Source organism: Convolutriloba macropyga, chromosome 5 (assembly GCF_964194025.1).
Source record: "Convolutriloba macropyga chromosome 5, txConMacr16.3, whole genome shotgun sequence".
NCBI classification, from domain to species: domain Eukaryota; kingdom Metazoa; phylum Xenacoelomorpha; order Acoela; family Convolutidae; genus Convolutriloba; species Convolutriloba macropyga.
Genome location: NC_134472.1, coordinates 7,776,674 through 7,800,816, shown reverse-complemented (window position 1 = coordinate 7,800,816; position 24,143 = coordinate 7,776,674). Strand labels below are relative to the sequence as shown.

The following is a 24,143-nucleotide window of genomic DNA, read 5'->3' as shown; positions in this document are numbered from 1 at the left end:
AATTAATTTAAATATTGAACATTGACAAAGAAGCTAAAACTGTCCAGGCGAAGGCTATCACAAGTTTTATGCTAAATATGAGTTCTCGAGAATTTGAATAGAAAAACTTGCAATATTCTTGAAGCTTTTCGGTTAATCTTCCAGGCTTATAGATTTATCTGGAAAGTAATCTTGCAAGTTGAAGCAAAAAGCTTGCAAGAATCTTGCAAATGAATCGAAAAGCCTGCAGGATTTCCGCAAGTCAATTGAAAACCTTGCAAAAATTTTGCAAGCAACTTGGAACTTGGAACAGTATGCATTCACTTTCGAGATTGCTTCCACCAAGATGCTTGCAATTTTTTCAATTTGTCTATCACTAGGGCAGTTTTAACTTTTGTCACTTTGTTTTTGAGAACTGATGTGGTAATGTCTCGGCCGGTACTTATCGGGAATCGCAACAAAGAAATGTTAACGCAATACTGAATACACTGCATGTTGTAATATTTACGGAATTGGGGATCGCACTGTAATTGTCAAGAATCGACATTGCCAATTAAAAACATTTGGTAGCTTTTAAAACACCGCATCAACGCATCAATTTAAAAAAAAATAAAAAATAAATATTGCCATACACTTTTATATGCTATTGGTTAATCATTTTTAAAAAACTTAAAAAATTAGTAAAACTAGAACAACAGCTTTTAGTAAAATTCGGACAAGAGTCAAAGTGTTTAGTTCATTTAATTCCTAGCTTGGTAAGCTTGATTATTGTTGTACAAGAGCATATAACATAGCTGGCAGATTGCCAGAAAATAGCCGCAATTGATTCAAAGATCGGCAGTTTAAAAAAACAGTAAAAAAAGACAGACCAAAAAAATTCGTCTTTTCATTGAAGACTGATCTGTTATATTTTGATTAAAAATCTGTATAAGTTATTGCTGCCTCTATTAGCTGATCTGAAATAAACTTCATTTAGAGTGACACACACCCATTTGACCTTATCTCTTTGAATTAAAGTAAATAAAAGTCAATTTCAAATTGAGGAAGTCATTTTTGAGAGGGAGGTAAGTCAAGTGTGAACAAAAAATTAATCACGCGCATGAACAAAAAACTCGCTCCACTAAGAGCGAAAAATGACGTCACACATGCAATTCAGTTGAAATTGCATGAACGAATGAACAAATAGTGGCTCTGACGTCATATGGTCGTAACAAAAATCATGACGACGAAATAAAAAAACATAGCTGGCAGATTGCCAGAAAATAGCCGCAATAGATTCGTAGATCGGCAGTCTAAAAAACAGTAAAAAAGACAGACCAAAAAAATTCGTCTTTTCATTGAAGGCTCATCTGTTAGATTTTGATTAAAAATCTGTATAAGTTATTGCTGACTCTATTAGCTGATCTCAAATAACCTTCATTTAGAGTGACACACACCCATTTGACCTTATCTCTTTGAATTAAAGTAAATAAAAGTCAATTTCAAAGTGAGGAAGTCATATTTGAGAGTGAAGTAGGTCAAGTGTGACCAAAAATTTAATCACGCGCATGAACAAAAAACTCGCTCCACTAAGAGCAAAAAATGGCGTCACACATGCATTTTAGTTGAAATTGCATAAACGAATGAGCAAAAAGTGGCTGTGACGTCATATGGTTGTAACAAAAATCATGACGACGAAATAAAAAATATAGCAGGACAAGTCCTGACGTACAATTCAAAGAATTTTCATTAACTAAACAGAAAACTAGACCAAGAACGGACTATGAATGGATTGGGAAAACCATTTAGAAAAAAATCCTATCCAAAAAATCAAAAAACTGTAAAAATCAAAGTGAAATTGCCGCATGTGAACAAAAAACCACTAGCGAGAAAGCGAATTTTTGTTCAAACCCCGTTTTCTCACTCTAAATTTAGAGCGACCAATTTAGAGCGACAAAATTTCACGCCGCAAAACCACTCGCTTTTTCGCTCCACTTCCTGTTTCGGCGTGACCAAAATCACTACTCCAATTTGACTTCAAAAATCAAGAAAATGTGTGAACAGATAAAAAAAAATCATAGCCGGAAGAATTCCTGAAACGACTCGAAGTGAAAATCCATTTAAACGCCATCCAACTACTCATCAAACAAAACGCGCCTTCACTTATTTCTGATTATCTTGAATTAAAGTCATGAAACAAAAAAGTAAAAACAATAAAATCAAATCTGTTAAAATATGATAAAAAAATCTGATCAAATTTTGTTATAAATTGAGATCCCGAAAAAACTATCTCTGCCAAAATAACTTCATCAAAACAATTAGTAATTACAAAAATCAGATATGTGAATTTTGAAAAAATACCTTCGGCTAAAAGTATGAAAAAAATAGCTCTTAAAAACAACTTCCACTGAAAAACTGGAAAAATTTATTAATTTTTTTAATATTTCAAAAACATATAAAGCCAAAGAAAAATTCCCTTGAGCCAATAGGGCATCCAGATGCTTGCAAAACAATAAGCAAGTCATAATAGGCAAAGAAACTTGGCTAAAAACAGAGAAAAGAACGAAAAACTGCAAAAAATTAAGAAAAATAGTTCCAATTTTCGCTATTTTTTTGTCATATTTCTCAACAAAAAATGGTTCTCACCCACAAAACTGTAACCAATTGTTATCATAAAATTGCTCAAGTAGAAGGGTTTTCTTCAATACCCATTTGAGCCGGTAAAACAAAATAATTGTCAAAAAAACGCAAGAATTAGCCCGAAAATCAGCAAATTACATTAAAAACCCCTGAATTCATAAAATCATAAAATTCATATGAATTTCCAGAAACCTTCAAACCACCACCGAAACCAGCCTGAAATTAAACCAAAATCATAACCAAACCTCTTAACCAAAATAAATGGAAAAAAAATGCTTTAAAATGCCGCACGTGAACAAAAAAATTTCGCTCGCTTAGAAAAAATTTTTTCACACATCAATTTCTCGCTGTCTCAAAAACAACGGTGTGAACAAAAACCACTCTCTTTTTGCTCCGCTCTTCACTTTTGTACAGCATCAAAATCACTCCAAATTTTTTCACGCGTTTCATTTCCCGCTTCAAAATTCACTCCAAAAATTGATTAAAAAAAGGACTTCTCCAATACTCCTCTTCGAGTCGTAAAAAGACAGCGCCCCAATACAATTCAAATTCTTTGAATTGTAAAATTTCTCTGAATTGTAAAAAACCAAGAGAAGGCCAATAATAGCCCCAGCTATCGCTCTGCGGCTATTAATAAATTATTACGTTACAAATTTGTAATTCATAAACTTACCGCTGCTTTTAGTTGGTCGTTTTGAATCTCGTTTGTCCTTATCTGATTCTGAATCCGCTCGCTCTTCATTTAAAACGTCACCAGTCACAACTTGAGACTGTGGTTCGACATATTCATCTTCCACCTTGTTGTCACCCAACCCATTCTCCGCATATTCTTCCTCTTCACCCTCCTAAATCATTACCAAGATACTCAAAACAGATATTGGCCAGATCGACTTTTGTTAATTCTAAATAGTAACTTAATTCTGTGCCATTGATTCACTGCCATTTGTTCCCTGTTTGACTAACAAATATGTAAAAAGTGAAAGTCACAGATGAGTAAATTGAGTAAACCAGAAAATTAAATAGCCTTATTTTATTCTACTAAATAAATACTGTGAAATTAAATCCTGTGGAACTACTGGAATGAAACTTACGATTGCGAGACATCGGAACCGACTTTCCCAATCTGATTACTACCCGGAGCGGAGCTTACCATAATCAACATGGGCCGAGGAGAGACCCAAGATCATATTGTAAGGACGAAGCACTATAATCTTTCACGCACGATAGTGTCGCGACTGTTCAATCACTTTTCCTGATTTAACTTATACCCGAATTCGGTCTTTTTGATTTGACCAATTCCCCAAATTACTTTGGCCTGTTTCGTTTTGCTATAACCCAAATTAAGTCTGATCTGTCTGGCAAATACTCAAATGCTGGTCTGTTAAGTCCTGCCCGCACCCGAATTTTGATATCTTCAATCATGTTCAAACCCAATTTTTGAGGGGACCTACCAAAAATTGTTGCTGTGGTTCAACATACTCATCTTTTCCCTTGTTGTCTTCCAACTCTTCCATTCTCTCCTCCTCATCTAAATCCTCGTCTCCTTCCTGAAAAGAAAATACAGAATGAAATTCAAGATGTTTTCTGATCCACTTTTTCTGAACTCAATAAACAGTGTGAAATCTTCATTTGCAAAGCTTTGCTATCACTTTATATATACAAAAAATTAGTTTTGACAATAATTTAAGTTGACGTTTTCAAATATCAAGTTTAGTGAAAAACCAATTTCAAGTCAAAGAACCCTTATTGGAATCTGATGGTAGAAAATGCTAAACATAGAAATTTATGACCAAATTTGCTGAAAACAAAAAAGTTAGTGACTTAGAATTATTCAGGTGCTAAATGCTAAACCACCGTGATAAATAATAATACAAAAAATATAAAACTATTGTTTTTTGATATTTTTTCTTACAGCAAAAATAGCTGAAATATTACCTATTTATTATTCGTACGAACAGCTGAAATGAAAATTTTTTGAATTTTTGTGCACCTCTAAAATAAAGAAGCTTTGAAATCATTTCAGCAAATATTGCGCAAAATTTTCTGATAAAATAGAAAAAAGATGCTTTTCACAAAAAGTTTCATATCAAATTCCACCAACACCAATAGCTAGGTGTCAAATTTAGTTTTGACAATCTATTTAGTATACCTAAAATTCAGCTGGTTCTTTCTTTCCAAATTCAAAATAAGTCCGTTCATTCTGATAAAAATACTCATATTGTGACCTGTACAGTCCTGGCCTAACTCAAATTTTGATCTATTCAGGTTTTTTTACTCAAAGTTTAAACTTTTCATCCGAGCCTACCAAAAATTGTTGCTGTGGTTCAGTTTGTTCGTCATCTACATTGTCATTCAGTTCTTCCAGCTGCTCTTCTTCATCTTGTTCTTCGTCTCCTTCCTGAAAAAAATACAAAGTGAGAATCAAGATGATTTCTTATCCAATTAAGTTTTTTTTCGCCACAAAACCCAATAAACAGTGCATAAATTTAATTTGCAGAGCTCTACTATCGCTTTTAACATATAAAATAAATGTTTTGATAGCTATTTAAGCTGGTTATATATTTTCCAAAGAAAATGTTTTCTAAAACGTCATTTTGAAGTCGATGCCCCCTCTTTGAATATGGCATCATGATACGCTTAACATAAACCATCTGAATTATCTGATTTATTCTGGTGCTAAAACACCGTGATCGTTGATAGGACAAAAAAGCAGACAAGAAAACTATTTTTGAAATCCTTCTTCTACACATTTACTGAAAGAGAACTAAATTTTTACATATTTATAATTCCATTGAATATTTTTTTTTGCCTGGGAGGCCTGTTTTTTTTGGGGATTTTGATTGAATAGAAAAACAAATATTTTTGACAACACGTTAAAAGTTGAATTCATCAGATATTATTGGCGCAAACTTTTAATTTTATTTTGATTTACATGCTTCCGTTTAAAGTGCTGCAAAAATAACATCATGTTTAATGTAGCCTCACGCTACCATCAAATCTACTTGATGCTAGATTGCATTTTACATCATTTATTTAAGTTGTATGAGTGGCTTGAATGCAATTTTGTTATTAACTACTTGAAATTAAAAAAACCAAATTTATAATAAAACCCAAGCGCATTGAACAGATGTGAAATTTGCAATTATATTGACCTCAAAACTGGATGATATAGAGAACTGATGTAAACATGAATGATGTAAAACGAAGGTTTCAAATATTTCATAGCCCACAGTTATGTTTTTCACCATTTAATTCTGGTCACCAGATGCAAAAAAATTCAATACCCAGGACCTTGAAATGAGCGGAATTGAGACAAAATAAAAATTGAGGGTTTAGCAGTTCTTGGCACTGAGCCACAAAAGTTTTTCATAGCAAGGTGTTTTAAATTTTGGTTTTGCAGCCACTCAATTTTTGTGTTTTAGGTTTTAGTACTTCAATGAGAAAAGTACTAAAACGTCATTCAGGCAGTGCCCTTGAGAAAGTCGTCCAGCTTTTGAAAAGTTAAACTAAGAGAGCTAGGTTTGATACTAACTATATGATCTTTTTGAAAGAGCAGTAAGAATTCAACAAGTCTTTAGGCGTGAAAAAATAAAATAACTGTGTGAACGAAATAAAATGATGGCGTTTAACTTTCAAATTTTAACTTAAAAAACAAATTTTTGTTTATTTTGAAAACTGGTAAAAATAAAAAAAACTTTTTTCATATGCTTCTACTTGTATTTACGTTTCATTTTGTTCTATTTTATACTTGATGAGTTTTAGTAACAAGGAGGATTTGTAATGTACATTTGCATATATTCTTCTAAACCACCATATGCCAAGCAATTTTTAAAAACATGAAAAGGAGATTTTTGTTTAAACTGGATACATATCTACAAACTTTATAACAAGTCCCAATTGATTAAACCATACCGCTCAAAAAAACAAAAACATTTATTTGAGTTTCGCAGGCATCAACAATAATACTTTATCACCAAATTTCAATTATTTCACCAGAAAGGCATTAAAAAAGAAGCAATCTGTCGAAATATGCAAAGGTTCAGATCAATTAACGGTAAAAACAGTTCATGCAAAACAGAGCAAATGCAAGATTAATATTATAAAATGAATCAGCGGGAACAAAATTAAAAATGAAATAGAGGAAAATTGTAGCTTAATGAATGCCAACGAAGCTTAATGAGTGCTTTAAGAAATCAAGCTGATCAGATATACCACAAGTGTTTCATTAGAAAAAAATATTTCAATAATTATGAAATTCTAAAATCTCTACTCCATTTTTAAACTTCAAACATATGCTCTCCGAGAACTAGTTGATTAAGCTCAAGTAAATATTTATTTTCAATTGAGACACAGGAAACGGAGAGAAAATTGAAACGTTATGAATTTGTGAGTCCAATATTTTCCCATGAACTGACTAAATGGTGGAATATGAGGCGCTTGGGTCATTTACAATTTTAAACTTTTAAGGTGCTGCCTTCTAGGGTGCGTGAGAAAAATTTTTTGCGTTAACCCTTGAGTTAAATTTAACGTGAGTGTCTATATCCAAAAGTTGAATTAGACAAACAATAAATTTTATTGATTGTACTAAGAATTAACCATATAAAACAAAATTTATAGACAAGATGTAATAAAAAACTAACAAAATTGAGTTTACTTTGAATCTATAAAAATTGTGCGTTCGATTGGCAGTTTGGAACACTGTTCTCATTGTTTGTCATTGTTGGAATTATGTTAGTTTGCTTTTGAAATAAATACATCAACTTGTACCTGTAACTAATCCAACTAAATTCAATTCAATTCAATTAACCTCCCAAAAACGTTCAACAGTGACAATTTCTAAAGCTAGTTTCATCCAACTTGACAAAAGGGAAGGAGTTAGACTATCTCTAAATGAAAGCAATAATCTATAAACTCTCAAATATTTTGCAAAAATTATATTCGTGTTCACATATTAACAACAGCCAATATTTTTTTCAAAAGTTGAATAGGTTTCTTTTGAAGAAAAAACTTGTTTTCTAAAAAATTAAGGCATGAGAAGAAAGTGATTTAGATGACTCAGTCATAAATACGAAAAAACCGACACATTTTGTCATTTTGCTGAGAAGTGATTTATTGTCTGTAAATCTGTTGTGAGAGAAGTATAAAACAAAGATTTCGCGGACGTTTTTTTTGGAGCAGTTCCTGCAATTCCTCAGTTTGCTAATCAATTTTATCAAACAAAGAATCAGTATATAAATATCTCAGAAATGGATTTTCAAAATATTTCAAATATTCAATCAGTTTTATCTTGGAACCTTGGAACTGCTGGCCACAAATAGAATCAAATATATACAACAACAGATCAGAGAATTCAATTTATGAAACATCTTTTTGCTGATATATGAAGTAAAAGATATAGATGATGTTGAAAGCTTACTCACTTGTAATGAGAACTTGCGAACGAGCGAAAGAGAAGAGATAAGAGATATTGGACGGTCTGCTCACAATACAGGTTGAGGTAGTCTTTAATGATTAGGCCCATCTTAAAAAAATCTTCAGAACTTTTGTTCATTTTTTTTTCAGTGGTCGTGCCCCAATTAATACTAAAAATGAGTTGAAGAGGAACAAAAACGTTTAAATTCGTGTTTGAGAGGCAGTTTTGTTGATGCATGACCCAAAAAAATGAACCCGAGGGACAAAACAAAAAACTTATACTTAAGGTAATTTAAGGTAATTTTACATTAACCAAGTTAGGGTAAATTTTAACCTTTACTCAAGCTTATAAGGTCGAGTTAATGTAAACGTTACCTTAACTACAGTTTACTTTAACTCCGTTAATTTTTAAAACTTCGCTTGTTTTTATTGTAATCTTAGCAAGGCCAATCCAGACGTAAATCAACAATGATCAGATTTTAGCTCGTTTGAATACTTTTCCTACTTTGAAATCGTTTTCCAGACTATAGTTGTTCTTAGCTTGTTTATTTTCAGCCTGTTTTAGAAACACTTATAAGGATAGTATACTAGAACATGCGGAAATGACAGAACTCATTTAATTTTCTTAATAATTTATTGGAAAGATTATACTTTGTTTGAAATTTTTACCTCAAGTTAGGAAAAATCTTCAATTTTGGTTTTAATTTTCAATAATTCATTATATTATTTTTTGTACTGGCAAACATCCACTTTGTTTTTGGCCATACATGATAAATACTAATGAAAAATTACTGCTGAAATAATGTTTTGTGTTGCGATGCCCCCCGTGTGTGCTGCAGAACCAAAGTTCATTTTTTGCTCAGTAGTCGGAGCATTATAGTGCTGCTAAGAGCTACTTGTCATCGGATAATTCATAATACTGAGTGAAATCTGTTTTATTTTTTAAAAAAGTTTTTTTTCGGTGGTGGAGCCCCAATTAATACTAAAACTGAATTGAAGAGGAACATAAACGGCTAAATCCGTGTTTGAGAGGCATTTTTGTTGATGCTTGACCAAAAAAACAGAACCCGAGGACAAAAGAAAAAAAATTATATTTGAAGTAATTTAAGGTAATTTTACATTCTCAAAATGGTAAAGTTTTACCTTTACTCAGCTAAGGTCGAGTTAATGTAAACGTTACCTTAAATTTACCTTAACAACAGTTTACTTTAACTCCGTTACTTTAAATTTACCTAAACTTTTTTTAGTGAGTGCCTTGATTGAACCCATCCAGGCAATAATCGGTCATCCAAGTTTAACTTGTTTTTGAAAATTTGCTTGTTTTTATCGTATTCTAAGCCAGGCCAATCCAGACATATATCAACAATGATCAGATTTTAGCTCGTTTGAATACTTTTCCTACTTTGAGATCGTTTTCGAAACTATGGTTGTTCTTAGCTTGTTTGTTTTCAGCCTGTTTTAGAAACACCCATCCGGACAGTATCCTTAAACATGCGGAACCGACAGATCTCATTTAATTTTTCGAATAGTTTATTGGAAATATTGTACTTTGTTTGATATTTTTGCCTCAAGTTAGGAAAAATCTTCAATTTGGGTTTTAATTATCAATAATTTTTATGTCATATTTTGTCCACTTTGCTTTTGGCCATGTATGATAAATACTTATAACAAATTACTGCTTAGATAATGTTTTGTGTTGCCCCCCGTGTGTGCTGTAGAACCAAAGTTCATTTTTTGCTCAGTGGTCGGAGCATTATAGTGCTGCTAAGACTTACATTTCATCGGACAAGTCATAATACTGAGTGAAAACTGTTTTTTTTTGTAACAAATTAGATAATTAGCTCCTTAACGATCAGACTTTAGGCAAACTTTGACTAGTGAGCTCCTCCATGTAATGAAAACGCTATTTAACTCGACTGTGTGTTTTATAATAGTTTGACCATTAACGTGCACCTCAACCCGAGAGGTCGTTTCTGCCAAGAACCTCGGCCTGCAATAACCTACCTCAAAGTTCCCCAGTTGTTCGCTTGGAGTTTTGCCGACTGCAGGGTATCGCATGTACTCTTCCTCTTTCGCTTCCAAACTGGGAATGATAAAGTCTCCGTCTTGTGGCTCCTCGTAATGCTGGAGACTCATTTTATTAGCAGCCGAGCCCCGCAGTGACTCAACGGCGAGCGATTCATTGTTGGTGCTTTGCGACTTGAAGGAAACTGGACCTCTGATTTAATTGATGAATGAGCAAAAACACCGGTCTTTTTGTCCAGTCAATCGTTTTTTTTGGGGGGCTGAACTAAATCCACCCAAATTTCCCGACATTCCACTAATTAGTGAGCCATGAAATATTTCTTCAATTCTTTGCGCTGCTGAAACTTTGAAAAATGTCGAATATAACAACGATATCTAAAATAACTAAATCTAAGTAAACTTTTATCAAGAATAATTTTTTCGTTAGGTTGGGGAGAGTTTGGGTTAGTTGGGCGGGGTGGTGTTGAGGGTGAGAATAGGATACCGCCAGGGTGCCATTTTGCCTTCCACCAAATCATTGATTGTACGTAGCAATCTCAAAGTTTAGAACCACATTCTTTCGGATCCAGTTTCCTTTTTGGCCTCATAAGCTGGGCTCGTTTTTATTCCAGGCAACGTTGACGACTTTTCTCGCAATAACATTGAGCCACTCTCAGGAATGGTTGGAACATCTTCCACTTCTTGCCCCGCTTTCGACGTCTTCTCCCCTGAAAGTGATAGTGGCACATTCTCTTCGGTTATACTGTCTGCTTTCGTGATTGAGGGTATCCCTTCCGCTGTCTCCGATAATTTCTTTTGATCTGTTGAACGTTTTTGGGATATTTCTGAGAGTTTGTCAAGCACTTCGTGTTTCGACTCAACGCTGCCTTTTTCGCCTGATGTAGATGATTGTTTTTTCGAGAGAACAACTTGATCGGCTCCTGAAATTTTAACTGATATCTACTTGACGAATTGCGCTAAACTACCAAACTTTTTAAAGATGACATAGAGCTCGCTTTTCTCCAGTTTCGTTGTAGAATAATTTCAAATTCTGAGAAAAAATAAATCATTCCAAAATTTGACGTCCCGAGTTTCGTTTAGAAAAAAGTTCAAACTCTGAGATAAAACAAATTCAAAAGAAGGTTTGCGTCAGAATGTTCTGCTTTGAAAACATTCAAATTCTTGCTTAACTGTATTTAAAGAACTACAAAATAGATATTCTTTGAGCAATTACCTGAGTTAGATAGCCTTCAGGAAGAAAGTTTAGAACTTGAAATTTCCGAACCTGCTTTTGTGTGAAAACTGCCGTAAGTAGTCGAGTTTAGCCGGTCCTTCTGTCCTCCTGAGTCGATTGATTGATTCACACCATCTACTTTGATTGACTGCTTTGTGGATTCTCTAGATAGGAAATCGTCTCTTGTAGAAGAGGCCTTCCGAGGGGTTTTAGATCCTTTAGCTTCTAGAAATAAATAGTCTCAATATTGCAAAACATTGTCAATTGATCATCATTTTTTTCTGTATTATTTTTGAGGTATTCAAAGTTCCCTTAATATTGCCACATGCAATGAAAACTTCATTTATAAGTTGACTAACGGGCTATGTCAACTGCCGAATTTCAGTTTTTGCTCAAGAGACTGTTTGAAAGTTTTTTTGTCCAGCTGGTGATCTCTCAAAAAAACCTCTTGCATATATCCGATGTTTGTTTATTTGGCCTTGGTGAACATTTAAGATTATAAGCATTGTAAAATATTCTTTGGTTAGTTTTTTTTAAAAAAACCAGTGAAATTTATTTTTTGTTCTCTGAAAAGGTAATTCAGGTAAAAAAAACAGCCGACAGAAATTGCTGTGTTCTGTTGCCAAGTTCCAAATAAAAATAATCAAATAAAAATTAAAGTTAAATTTAAAGTTAAACTTAAAGCAGCCTAAGGGGTGACGTATGCTGCAAATTTTCTTTTGTTTGCTCAATAGACACTACTTCAAAGATTAATGCCTGTCTTGTGATCTCTCAAAAAGGCATATTGCATATATCTTCTGTTTGATGATGACGAACGCACAACGCTTTCCAATATTGAGTGTTCATTGGGCCTTTGTGAATAATACATTATTATCATTAGTGTTGTAAAGCATCACTGACCGACCAATGTCGAAACAATTGCTCTTAGACGACCAGCGAGCGTTTGGCTTTGGTAGTATCCAGCTGCGACTTAGGGATGCTAGCACTGTGGGGGGGGGGGGGGGGGTCAGGCGGAGTGGGGAGAGGGAGGGGGCGTCAAGATTGGGGGACTGGACGAGAGGGGGTCCGAATTGCAGGTGATGAGGTTGCACGGGGGAGGGTTGGAGATTGAGTGTTGGGGGAGGGGGAACGTGATATGAGAGTGCTACTACACTAACTACTATACTCAAAATTTTAGTGTTATTTGATGCTATCCTGCTGTGCTTTTGTCTTATTATATGTCGACATAGTGAATCAACCAATAAAGTTATGCCAGCTGGCAAGCGGTATAAATCAGCACTCAAAAAGTAGCGAATTTGCAATAGATATTTATCTTCTATCTCTGTGAGGATAAAATGCACTGGCGGGCAATTTAAGCAGCAGAGCAATAGCCCCAAATAACAACGCGCTCAGCTGAGCACGGTGGCTAAAAACATAGCGATGTTGCTCGAGCAGTCAGAGCTATTATTTTAGTTGTTTGCTTACTGCATTAACACATACAATTATGCGCTATATTAGATAGTGATGGCTGTAACTGACTACTTCTTTCCAGTTGAACATCTTATCATCTACGCTAATTCTTACTCTAAAGTTATTGGGTGTTGACCGCCGGTGGTGAGCTCAAACTTTTAAGATTAGGAACCGCCATTGAAACCATGAAACTTTCTACTCAAAACAGTATCGGCGAATCGCATACTTAAAGACTAATAAGGCGTGTGGCTGTAAGAGAATCACTCGGTCACCTAATGCCAATGGCGCTTCATCCCATTTTAGGATAAAAAAAATGAACAAAAACTTAGAATTTTCAAGAGAAATACAAGATTTATAAAAGATACATTAAAAATCATTAATTTTGTTTAATAATAACAAGTTTCAATTAGATGCAAAAACTATTTTATTACAACTTTTTTTTACCGCGTTACCATTCAAAGAAGGGATGACAATTAAAGGTTTGTATTTTAATTTCCAATAAGATTTTTTTTTTCTTTGCATTTGCCGAGCCAAAGCCATATGTTATAAGACAACGACTTTCAGAAAAAGAAACATTCATTAAAAAGTAAATTGATTTCTTTCAACATATTAGGGCGTTTTGCATTGTATTGTATCGAATTTGAATTTTATGGATTAAAAATTAACAAGTTGTTTATGTAAAGAAGAGTAAATACGTTAAGCAATTAGCGTTGGCAAATTCGCTTCCAAATAAAAAATATTGTTATGCAATGAAAATATTGAAAAAAAGCACGAGAGAAACATTAATTTCTGATAGTTTAAACCTGCTTTTGTGTGGAAACTGCCATAAGTAGTGGAGTGTTGCCTCGTGTCTTGGCCACCCGAATCAATTGTTTGTCCTGTTGACTCTCTAGACAAGAAATCGTCTCTCGTAGACGATGCTTTGCGTGGGGCTTGTGACATTTTGGCTTCTGTAAACATTTTACATTCAAGTTGGAAAAATTACTGCAAAAGCATAAAATGTTGTTTGAAGTCACTGGTTGCGGTCAGAGCTCAAAGCTAAATTTGTTAAGTAAAAAGCGTTTTCTAAGAACTTGTTTCCAATTATTCAGCAATTGGATAGTTTTAAAGTAAACCTTTTTAACCTCTACCCCCCCCCCGCTTAGTGGGCACATAACCACAGGCGCACGTACTCCCAGGTCAAGTTCCCAGACCCAAGCCAGCTCTGATCAGACCGACTTGGGTCGCACACAGGTGTCATCAAGCGACCGAAATTATGGAGTCGGCAAAGTGCTACTATGGTCTGCACAATGGTCGCAAAAGGGTCTGATCAAAAACCAAAGTCTGGACATAGTCTGGACCCTGGTCGCAAGGAAGTCTGGTGAGAGACCAAAGCCTGATTCTAGTCTGAACAATGGTCGCATGGGAGTCTGATCAGAAAAAAACGAGGACGGACAAGGTTCCATCTTTGAAAACCGTTATTTTCTAAGTGATTAAATCCAATAGGTTTTAACTGAAATCAATAAAAAATTCATATATACATCTTGAAGCATAATAGAGGCACAATTGAGAACATTTGAGAACATAATAGAGGATAAACATTTGAGAACATTATCCAGATATGTTGTACGACCAAAAAAACGAACGACCAAAATTGGCAAAAATTGATGATAGAAAAATCAAAAAATTTAACAAGAAAAATGTGACGCAGTCGTTAAAACCATAAGCTATCCACTGAGAACAGTGAACATTGTCAGTTTTGCATTCTTTTAATGCCAGTGGGACCTCTTTATTACATTAGCGTTATATTGTGCTAGTAAACGAAAGCGAACTCAGATATGCATATGGGCAAATATCCAAAAACGCATTTTAAAAACAAAAATGAGTAGTATCAAAGCCAAGAGACCATTATTTAAAATTAAAACTTTTAAAAATTTTAAGTTTTGTCTTGCTAGAAAGAGCTTGCCACCATTTTTTACAAAGACTAAGATACATATTGACCGGAAGTAAGATACATATTGTCCATGCTACTGATCCAACTTAAGAGTGCAAAGTTAAATTGAATTTATATACAGGTTTTGATGGCTGGATACATATTAGGTCATGTCACTCGAAAAACCCTTATTGTTCGACAATTGAATTGAGCGTGATATGATTTCATTATTTGAATATAATTTTGGGTCACAAACCTTGTTCGCACAGAAAGTCGCACAAAATTACTCGGCCGCACGAAACTCTCATCAGAGATCATTTCGAACTTGCACGGTCTGAGCAGAGTTAGAAGTCTGAGGATAGCCTAATCAGAGCTGGCTTGGGTCTGGGACCTTGATCAGGGCTATAGTTTTTGCATAATAACATTCTATATAACAACAAATAATTTGTAAATGAGTGGCATAAAAAACATCGAGAGGCCAGAAAAAAAATAGATCAAAAACATTTCGTTTTAATGAGCGCAAAAGTATTGGGATATGATATGGAAAAGGAACATTAGAACCTGCCGAGTCCTTCAGTTGTTTCCCATTATCTTGTTTGATTGCTCGATCAACTGATTTGCCAGACAAGAAGTCATCTCTTGTAGAAGAGGCCTTGCGAGGTGTTTTGGACGTTTTTGATTCTGTAAATTACATTTATATAGAAACGAATAGAAGCACAATAGGATAGACATCCAGTTTTACAAACTAACGTCACAATCATTCCTTTGATGTCTAACACTTAATGTGAATTGTTTAAAACCAGTGCGTTTCAAAGGTTAGCACCAGATAAAAAAATAAAAAAAATCAGCAAAGTGACAGACTTGTAAAGTCATGACCCCAAGAATGTTTGAACTTTGCCGCATTCATTTGTTTGAAAATAAAGTAAACGTAAAATAACTAAAGAAATAGATTAAATGTGAGTACGAAACAATTCTTTTTCTAAAAGTGTTTATTAAAAGGGCGAGCTTTTGGCGTGTTTATCTTAACATGTTTAAGTTTCAACTTTTTCGCTGTTTCGTTTTTTTAGAAGCCAAATACATTCCTCGAAATTTGGTAAAATTCTGCCGCAATTTTCATTAAAGGTTATAATTGCAATAGAAATCACAGAATCCTACAACAAAAACTACTTGCCTACACGGACTGACCATCCAGAGCATTGCAGTACTGAACCAGTGTAAATCCATGGAATGTATCTAGTCATTTTTAAACTTGTACCTATTATGTTCATGTCAAAATTTAGACTTATCAGTCTATTTTTCTGAGTAAAATGGGTATTCTGATTTTAACCTGATTTTGATCTGTCCATTACTATTTTCATACAATTATCAACTTAATTAACATTTTAATATACCTTTTGTCAGCCTAAAACCATTCTGTTCTAAACCTGTTTCAGTTCCGATTGTGAGCCTAAAATACACTGTTTTTAACACGTTTCAGCGCTGGTTGTCAGTCACACCACAAGCATATTTTCACCATTCTGCATCACACCCCAGGCATTTTCACACCATTCTGCATCCTACCACAGTCATATTCACACCATTCTGCATCACACCACAGGCATATTCACACCATTCTGCATCACACCACAGGCATATTCAAACCGTTCCGCATCACACCACAGGCATATCCACACCATTCTGCATCACAACTCAGGCATGTTCACACCATTCTGCATCACACCACAGGCATATTCACACCATTCTGCATCACACCACAGGCATAATCACACCACACACACACACATACACCACACACATGCACATGCACATGCACACACGCACACACGCACATGCACACACACACACACACACACACACACACACACACACGCACACATGCTTACTCAAAGAGGAACAAACACGCACACACGCGCGCACTGCGAAAGGTTAAAAAACAATGTATTTTAGGCTGACATCATTTGCTAATTGAAAAGACGACGTAAAAAAAGTAAATATATATCGAAAAGATTAAACACAATGGCATATACAACATTTGCAAATTACTATATGGGCGAATAGAAGTAAAAACATTCAAAAACTGCAAAATTGGAGCATCATTTGCAAATTACAATACTTTGCAGTTGGCGAATAGAAGTAAATTACAGCATCGAAAAGACATTGCAAATTTCAAATACAACATATGCAAAAAAAACAAAGTTTTGCAGTGGTGACCCGAGACATCGTAAATACACCTGTAAAGTAACCCGGGATATCGTGAATACACCTGTAAAGTGAACCGAGACATCGTAGATACACCTGTAAAGAGACCTGAGACATCGTAAATACACCTGTAAAGTGACACGAGACATCGTAAATACACCTGTAAAGTGACCCGGGATATCGTGAATACACCTGTAAAGTGACCCGGGATATCGTGAATACACCTGTAAAGTGACCCCTGACATCGTAAATACACCTGTAAAGTGACCCGAGACCTCGTAACTACACCTGTAAAGTGACCCGGGACATCATGAGTACACCTGTTAGGTGACCCGGAAGGTCGAGAATATATCTGCTCTGGTTATACAATTATGCGAACGCACCCCAAACGCTTCACAGACGGATCCCGAAGTATCCAGTTTGAGTGAAAGTAGCAGTATGCACACAGTATGTTGTATGTATATAGCTGTTTTAACTGGTAACGTGTCGTTACAGCAAACTGCATGCATTTTGCATGCATTTTGCATGATTTTCTGACATGCTCAGCATGTTTCAACATATTCGAAAATTTTACACTACTAATTTTACACTGAAATTACTCTGAATGGCTGTTCTTCTTTTTTCTGGGCATAATGACCAACTTTTTAAATGTAAATTAGCTGTTTCAGTACTGGTTTTACAAGATAATAAGGAAATACTCAGGTTCAGTACTGAAATGCTTTGGGTGGTAAGCCCGGGTACCGAACTCGAAAAAGTAAGTATATTCTCAATAATGAAATAAGACGATAGTTTGAGACTCAATTATAAATTCAGTACGCATGCTTATTATGCTTTCATATACGTGAAAACTTTTAGAGTTGAGCAATAAAAATATTTTTACTCCATTTTAATGAAAATTAGAAGTTGAGAAGTGAATAATTGCTTTGTAATGTTCCAGGTCCATTTTTTTTTCAGTCTGTGGACTCGAGGCTTCTCAATCCCTGCAATAAACTGAGTACAACAAAGCTATGACAAACTCCATATACTGTACAAAAAAAACGTCATAAAATTACCCACTGCATCCGAAAAACGTATTGTTATAGCGTTCTGAAGACCCCGCGAATTTGAACTTTGTCACCTCATTGAGTTTGAATGAGGTGACAAAGTACCGGATCTTCAACTTGCCAATTCCAGGAGAAACGGTGACGTGTAAAACGAAAACAGCTATTGGATGTGTTTAAACGAATGCTCTGGAGGAGACCAATTATCCAAACGGGGGGTCAGCAATATAATAAATGACGTGTGAAAGGGTGTAAAAGTGATTAAAAAAGGCAACAGCCAATATTTTCCGGAGCCACAAAAAGCCGTCTTCTCTTCGAGACAAACTGTCACAAATATGCAAACCGAATTGCTTAGACAGGGAATATTGGATATTGTCCGTCCAAATCGATCCACAAACGGATCACTAGCAGTATGTTATAGAAAGACCAATGCAAAAATGAGATTTTTTGCGCATGTCAACCCCTCAACCCGCATGTCAATTGCAATCTCGGAGACATATATGGAAACAATATTCAAAAACATGCATGGGGTCAAATGCTTCAAGGAATATATTTCAGCTGACTCTAAATAGCAAAAAAGAATTAAGGACCAAGCAAGTGACGCGTTCACAACTAACACATATAATTGACTATTAAATGGTTGCATTTCTCCTCAGGAGTTGTGAATATTATCTTCAGTCTTAGATGGCCGCACATGGAGTCAATGTTCAGAAAAATCATTAAAATTAAAATCCTCCAAGGTGAAGTGTTTGCATCTGAGTCTAATAGGGAGCAGTTGTTGGCATGAATTTTGGCAGTCAAAAAGCCACTAAACGTTACAGGATTTTACTTTCACGACCCAGGTTGAGGTCCAGACCCAAATTTCTGTCTGATCAGACTTTCCAGACCGAAATTATCTCTGATCAGACTTTCCAGACGGAAATTAACCCTGATCAGACTTTCCAGACCCAAGTAGATGGATGAGTTTCGACAGCTTTCCATAAGAAACATTGTGGTCTCTAGCTGATCAAAATTTCCTCTGAAGGGGACCGGCCTTTGATATCATCTGGACTCCTTTTTCTGATCAGAGCTATGGCACTTTAGATGAGTCTGTGATCAGAGAGCTGCTTTATTGTTGCCTCTTGGCAGAGCCAACATCTCTCAGTAAAAAAAAATGAAAAAAATTAGGCGCTCGAAATGGTCCCTGATTAGACCCAGTTGCGCTCGAAGTTGCCTCTGATCAGACCAAAGTGCGCTCGAAGAGGTTATGATAAGACCCAATTGCGCTCGAAGTTGCCTCTGATCAGACCAAAGTGCGCTCGAAGAGGTTATGATCAGACCCAAGTGCGCTCGAATCCGCTTATGATCAGACTTTTCAGACCAAATTGACCTCTGATCAGACCATCTCCAGACCATGGTCCAGACTTTTTAGACCAAAATTACCTCTGATCAGACCATCTCCAGACCATCGTCCAGACTGTAGTGCGCTCGAACTTCCATCCGGACCCTGTAATTTCGTCTGGGAACACACGGATGTGCGCTTGGCTGGGTCAGATCATAAAACAATTTGGGTCTGGACCTCAACCTGGGCAAGAAATATATGAAGTAAAAATAACTTCAAGCTAATAGGTTTTTGAGATTCTCATTTACTGATAATTAAAAACGCTGAATCCAAAAAAATATAAGAAGTTCAAAAAATGAACAATCACCACCGACAAGTCGTGTCATTTGTTCTTTGTTATTTTTTTTCAAAATTATATTTAGAAGAAAAAAGGGTCATTATTTTGTAGTTTCGGCATAAATTAATTTGACATAAAGAAACATCAATGCTTCTTTTGGAAAATCAGTGACAAGATCCTCTTACATGTTCTTTTCTACTTTTCTCACAATCTGCATGTGAACTCAAAAATGATTTTCAAAGATATTTTTCAAATTAAAGTTTTATGAGGAACCTATTGTAAGCATACAATTACAAGAATTTGATTTAATCTTACACAGATATAATTGTTTAATTGCCTTGAACAAAGTTAGAGAAGCTCAAAGAGAAACAGCTGTCATGGGTCAACTGCAGCAAAATTTTTGAAGAGAAATGGAAAGATAACCGACTAACGTCGGGCAAATTGCTCTCAAACGACAGGCGAGCTGCTGGCTTCGTCAGTAGCTATCCACGGTTTAGCGGGGCTAGCTTTTGCTTGATTGAAGAAGCGGGAGGTGAGCGCTGCGGGGGTGCACCACAGCGGTGGGAGGGGGGTACAACAGTGGACTGGATTAGAGGGACCTGATTTGGGGGCCGTGGGTGATGATATGGGATTAATTTCTAAGAATCGCCCTTGACACCCTAAGTATAAGTCTCCAAAACAGTATCTGTGAATCGCATACTTGGCGACTAGTGAGCTGAAAGGCTGTAAAAAAACTTAATTCCCAATGGTTAATACCTGTTTATCCCGTTTTAGAGGGCGAAAAGTCAAAAGCGTCAGACGAAAAATTGGTCAAGCGAAAAATCGCATAAAAAGACCGAAATGACTAAAATATTTTCTGCAAACTTCGTTTGAGAGCAATTAATCATCTATTAAAAAGATTATATCGAATAGAACGCCAAAAACGATTGTGAGATTTATTTTTCTTGTTACCTGAAATTTTGCTCGGACCAGATTTGCCTAAAGCAGCAGATGCCACGGACTGAACGACGTCTACGCTTCCAGAAACAGTGGAAGTCTTTTGAGCTACAGAAGATCCAGCTGCTTCTTGACCAGATGACTTCTTTGTCGTGGATGCTAAAAATGATGATGGTTTCGCCCAGTCGTTTGACCTGGACATTTAATTTCCACGTGCATCACTGACCTTAACATCCTCTTTTAAATTCATTCCAAAAATTATTGATAAAAGGATGTTCCACCAATACTCCCAATACTCCTCATCGAGTGGTAAATTAAAGAAGACAGCACGCCAAATCAATCCTAATACTTGGATTGAAAAAAATGCGACTAAATATTAGCCGTTGAGAGGCTGACGGTGGCAATTAGTCATAATTAATCTGCTCAGCATCCTAACTGAATATCATATCACTTTTTTTTATTGGGCACAGTGTTCCATAATTTGCTCAAAAACACTAAACTACACGCCAATTAAGCTCTATAGCAGGAAGCAGATTACCAAAACATTAAATAATTTCCGATAAAAGAATTTTTTAATCCTTTTCATTAATTAGTGTTCGCATAAAAACAATATTATCAGTTGGTCTGGATCGATAAAATTATCCTCAAATTTAGCATTACAGTGGCAGAGAGTTTAGTGTAAATTTTCAAAGTGGTTTTGATTCAAAAACAACCGAAACATTTTGACAATCAAAATAGAACAGTTGTTTTTTTTTTTCAGTATAATGTCTTGAGAACTGAAAGCGCATGAAGAATTTGAACTCAGCATAATCGAGTGAAGTTAAAAGTCTTAACAAACTTTGTGGCCTGTCATGAATTGAAACAACTAAAGAAATAGGACTGACAGATCGACCACCAGTTTTTCAATAGACCACAAGACTTTTTGGGTTATATTCGGACTGTCATTTTTCCGAGACACACTTGCTCTGCAAGGAAAAAGCCCTAATAGAGTTTTTTCAAAATTAATAATTGATAGTAAAGTTCCATCAGTGAGTTCAGAAGTCATTTTTTGACTGATGTAAGTCACGCAATTGATCTAAAAGCAAAAATGACGTCACGAACACAAATTTTGACTGCAAAGCAGTAGAAGTCACTGAAGTCATTGAAAAAGTCAATTCCAAGAAGTCAAGGTAAGACTAAACAAAAATCTGTTAGATGAAGCAAAAAACATAGCAGGATAAGTCTTGACAAACGATTCAAAGAATTTTCATCGACTAAACAGACAACTAAACCTAGAACGGACTATGAATGAATTGGGAAAACCATTTAATAAAAGATCCGATCTAAAAAAATCGAAAAAACAGTAAAAATCAAAGTGAAATTGCCACATGTGGACAAAAAACCACTGCCGAGAGACTGAATTTGCTTACAAACACCGTTTTTTTACTCTACGTTAAACTTAGAGCGAACAAATTTCACTCCGCAAAACCACTCGCTTTTTCGCTCCATTTCATGTTTCGGCGTGACCAAAGTCACTTCTCCAATTTGACTTCAAAAATCATGAAAATGTGTGAACAGATCTTAAAAAAGACAGCGCCCCAATACAATTCCTACTCTTTGAATTATAAGAATTTAGGAGCGCAATAATAGCCGCCTGATATTGCTGACGCGGCTATTAACAACAAAATCAAAATAATATTTTCCTCTAAATCATTACAGTCTGTACATAATCTCTGGTTCAAAAACTGAGTTTTCTAACCGTTCTTCAACAAGTAAGGTCTTTTCAATACTTTTACAAGCTTTTGGTTGGTGTGCCTGGATTTTCTTGTATACATGTGTAGATACTAACAATTAGTTAATGTTTTTTTAACTTATAAGTAATATTCAAAACACTCCAGCAAGATGGTGGAAAAAAATTGATACATACTAAAAAAACACCAGCTTCAAACGTCGTTCGAGAGGCTCACTTTTACAATCGCTGTTTCAAACGTCTTTCTAAAGCAATCAATTAACCTATACATCGGTGATGCAGCTCATGCAGCTATTTTCTCGTTTTCACTCCATACACTTGGCAAAATTGTTACCTGAAATTTTACCTGAAGCAGATTTGTCTAAAGCAGCAGATGTCACGGAGTCAACGACATCTACACTTCCAGAAACAGTGCTGGAATTTTTCTGAGCTACAGAAGATCCAGCAGCTTCTGGACCAGATAATTTCTTTTTCGTGGATCCTAAAGATGACAATACCTGCTCCTTTTCCAATCCACACGTCGTCACCTTACCGGAATTTGTTAACGTATCTTTTGCGTCAAGTGAAAGTCGCTGTTATCAATACGGTATAATATGGTATTGAGTGTCCTACGAAGATCCGAACATCAAACGAGATCCGCTCAGCTGAGCTGAGAAACTGGCAAAAAGAATATTAAAATTGCGCCCTTTCTGTTAGGCAAAACAAGCTAAGAAAAGAGAAGAACGAAAGTAGTGAGCGGGAGAATCTGGGGAAATGAGTTCAATCAACAAAAAAAGCCTACAAAAACTGTTCATTGCACCTATTAGTTTAGTTATGCGCTTATGTCGCTTTATTCCCACAGCATTTTCTCTGTTCTACAGTTCTCTTAGGTTTTGCTCATTTCCTACATTTTTCCATACATCAAATATTTTCTTAGCTAATTATTAGTCTTTTTCACTATTCATTACTCATGAGGGTTGGCTTAACCTGATACTTTACTTGGTCCAGATTCGCCCAAAGCAGCAGATGTCACGGACTCAACGACGTCAACACTTCCAGAAACAGTCGAAGTTTTCTGAGCTGAAGAGGATCCAGCGACATCTGATCCAGATGACTTCTTTTGCGTAGATCCAAAAGCCTTCACACTTCCAGTACCTGATAATTCTTCAACAAGTTCCATTTCATAAATCATACAACCATCTATAGCATGCAAACAGTCTTTAATTAGAAAATGAATAACAACAGGTTGCTTTACGGTTTGCCAACAGGTTCTAAAAAACATTCAAGAGAAAAATATTATATCTTGACAAAATTGCACGAAGTTGAGCCAACAAAAACTCTCGTTGCGCAAAAATTCAAATTGGTGTTTGGTTTCATCTCACAATTATTGAGTGTTAGCTTGCAGAGCTCATTTTGTAGTTTATCTTACAATGCATGAATTCAGGTTTTTGTTACAGTAAACTGATAACTGCAAATTTTACAAGTACTAAAATTTGGGCGCAAAATATCCTTGATTATTTTTGTTTGGCAAGCTTCCAGATCTTTTCCGTAGTATATCCAATCGTTGACTCCTGCGTTTTTACAATTTTATGTCAGACCTCATTGTATTTGCGTTCTAAGTCTAGAACTCTATCCAGTCCTCAAATTCGAAATACGAAAATATATCATTGTAAGTAGGAAGGATCTATACGGCTCTTGATCAAGTAAGATCTTTGCAATATTTTTAGAAGTTTTCGGGTGGAGTGCCTGGATTGTTTTTGTATACATTTTTTTGTAGATACTAACAATTAATTGATACTTTGTTGTAACATTTAAGTAATGTTCAAAACGGTCGAGCAGAAAAAAATTTGACACACATTATATAAAATAGTTGCTATAAATGTCGCTCGATGGCCTCATTTTAAAATAATTATTTCAAACGCCGTTCAAAAGCAATAAATTTTAAATTAAGTCATATATCGGTTAAAATTTTTTTCGAGTTCATGCAGTTTTT

General features: G+C 35.4%; 2 protein-coding genes across 6 annotated transcripts in view; both read right to left on the bottom strand.

Moving 5' to 3' along the window:
• The window catches only part of LOC142339099 (ubiquitin-ribosomal protein eS31 fusion protein-like), a 353,720-nt gene that overhangs the window by 121,891 nt on the left and 207,686 nt on the right, over nt 1–24,143 (bottom strand). The gene's annotated exons all lie outside the window — the stretch shown is intronic.
• Nucleotides 1–24,143, bottom strand: part of LOC142339752 (uncharacterized) — a 38,141-nt gene that overhangs the window by 4,850 nt on the left and 9,148 nt on the right. Inside the window, exons 5-15 of one of the 5 annotated variants that reach the window (XM_075390003.1) lie at nt 23,138–23,305; nt 22,506–22,652; nt 20,458–20,601; nt 15,171–15,290; nt 13,501–13,647; nt 11,300–11,473; nt 10,612–10,955; nt 10,015–10,212; nt 4,904–4,996; nt 4,050–4,145; nt 3,272–3,443 (exon numbers count right to left, since the gene is read on the bottom strand). In XM_075390003.1, coding sequence (XP_075246118.1) covers nt 3,272–3,443; nt 4,050–4,145; nt 4,904–4,996; nt 10,015–10,212; nt 10,612–10,955; nt 11,300–11,473; nt 13,501–13,647; nt 15,171–15,290; nt 20,458–20,601; nt 22,506–22,652; nt 23,138–23,305 — 1,803 coding nt within the window. The remainder of the gene's footprint in view (nt 1–3,271; nt 3,444–4,049; nt 4,146–4,903; nt 4,997–10,014; nt 10,213–10,611; nt 10,956–11,299; nt 11,474–13,500; nt 13,648–15,170; nt 15,291–20,457; nt 20,602–22,505; nt 22,653–23,137; nt 23,306–24,143) is intronic. The other 4 variants (XM_075390004.1, XM_075390005.1, XM_075390006.1 and 1 more) reach the window with 4 other exon arrangements.